At 37.7% G+C, this 873-nt stretch overlaps 1 protein-coding gene across 1 annotated transcript in view; it reads right to left on the bottom strand.

Moving 5' to 3' along the window:
• Positions 1-873, bottom strand: part of LOC107561397 (V-type proton ATPase subunit B, brain isoform-like) — a gene marked incomplete at its 3' end in the record, with an annotated part of 7,176 nt that overhangs the window by 1,495 nt on the left and 4,808 nt on the right. The window contains exons 7-8 of the mRNA XM_016245840.1: positions 416-517; positions 237-334 (exon numbers count right to left, since the gene is read on the bottom strand). Coding sequence (XP_016101326.1) covers positions 237-334; positions 416-517 — 200 coding nt within the window. The remainder of the gene's footprint in view (positions 1-236; positions 335-415; positions 518-873) is intronic.

Raw genomic sequence — 873 nt, 5'->3', positions numbered from 1 at the left:
AGAGCTATAAGAGAGCGCGGATGTCTCCTTATGCTTTCTCTCGCCGTACTTTGATGTCATACACAGATCGATCTTCAAGTCGAACACACCTCTTTACTCTCGCGTGTCACGTGACCGAGTGTAATAGCAGCCTCTGCGATTGAAAAATCGTGTTTTTTCATATCACGATATTATCGCAAATGCAATTAATCGTTCAGCCCTACTTTACTTTGAAGAATATTTTAGAAGATACTGACGTGGGATCATTGGCCAAATTTAAAAAGAGGCACACGTTGTCCATGGACCCATTCTCTTCAAAATCAGACTTAAAAAATCTCGCAGTCTCCATGTTGACCTAAAGATACAAGTAACATCATGAAGATATACCACTGGTATGGATGTAGATTGCAAACTTTTAATCAGAAGTGCTCCTCACCCCCATGGCAGCAAACACAATGGCAAAGTTCTCCTCACTGTAATCCATCACATCTTTGGACTTCTTCACCAATCCCGCCTGACGACAGATCTGTGCAGCAATCTGAAAAACATACATTACAATGAGAAAAAAAAAAAAAGGTTCAAGGTTCAACTGTAAGGTAACTAACTACATTAGACTTGGTAAAATTGCCATTTTGGGGTATTTTCCACTATTCTGCTATGTCAAGATGTGTGCAAGAGTGCAGTGGTTAATAATACACAAAAAATTGGCTTGATTTGAGCCACTGTGTCTGATTGGCTGATTAACTGTGTGTTTACTATTTTTATATTTGCTATTGCTACATTGCATTTTACATACAATTCTGTTCAAATGTTTGGTTGTCAATAAGACTTTTTAATGTTTTTGAAAAACATTGTCTCTTTCGATCACCAAGGCTGCATTTATTTGATCAAAAT

This window comes from Sinocyclocheilus grahami, unplaced genomic scaffold (genome assembly GCF_001515645.1).
Source record: "Sinocyclocheilus grahami isolate Dianchi unplaced genomic scaffold, SAMN03320097.WGS_v1.1 scaffold770.1, whole genome shotgun sequence".
NCBI lineage: Eukaryota > Metazoa > Chordata > Actinopteri > Cypriniformes > Cyprinidae > Sinocyclocheilus > Sinocyclocheilus grahami.
The sequence above is the reverse complement of the archived record's forward strand: the minus strand, read 5'-3'. Positions and strand labels throughout refer to the sequence as shown.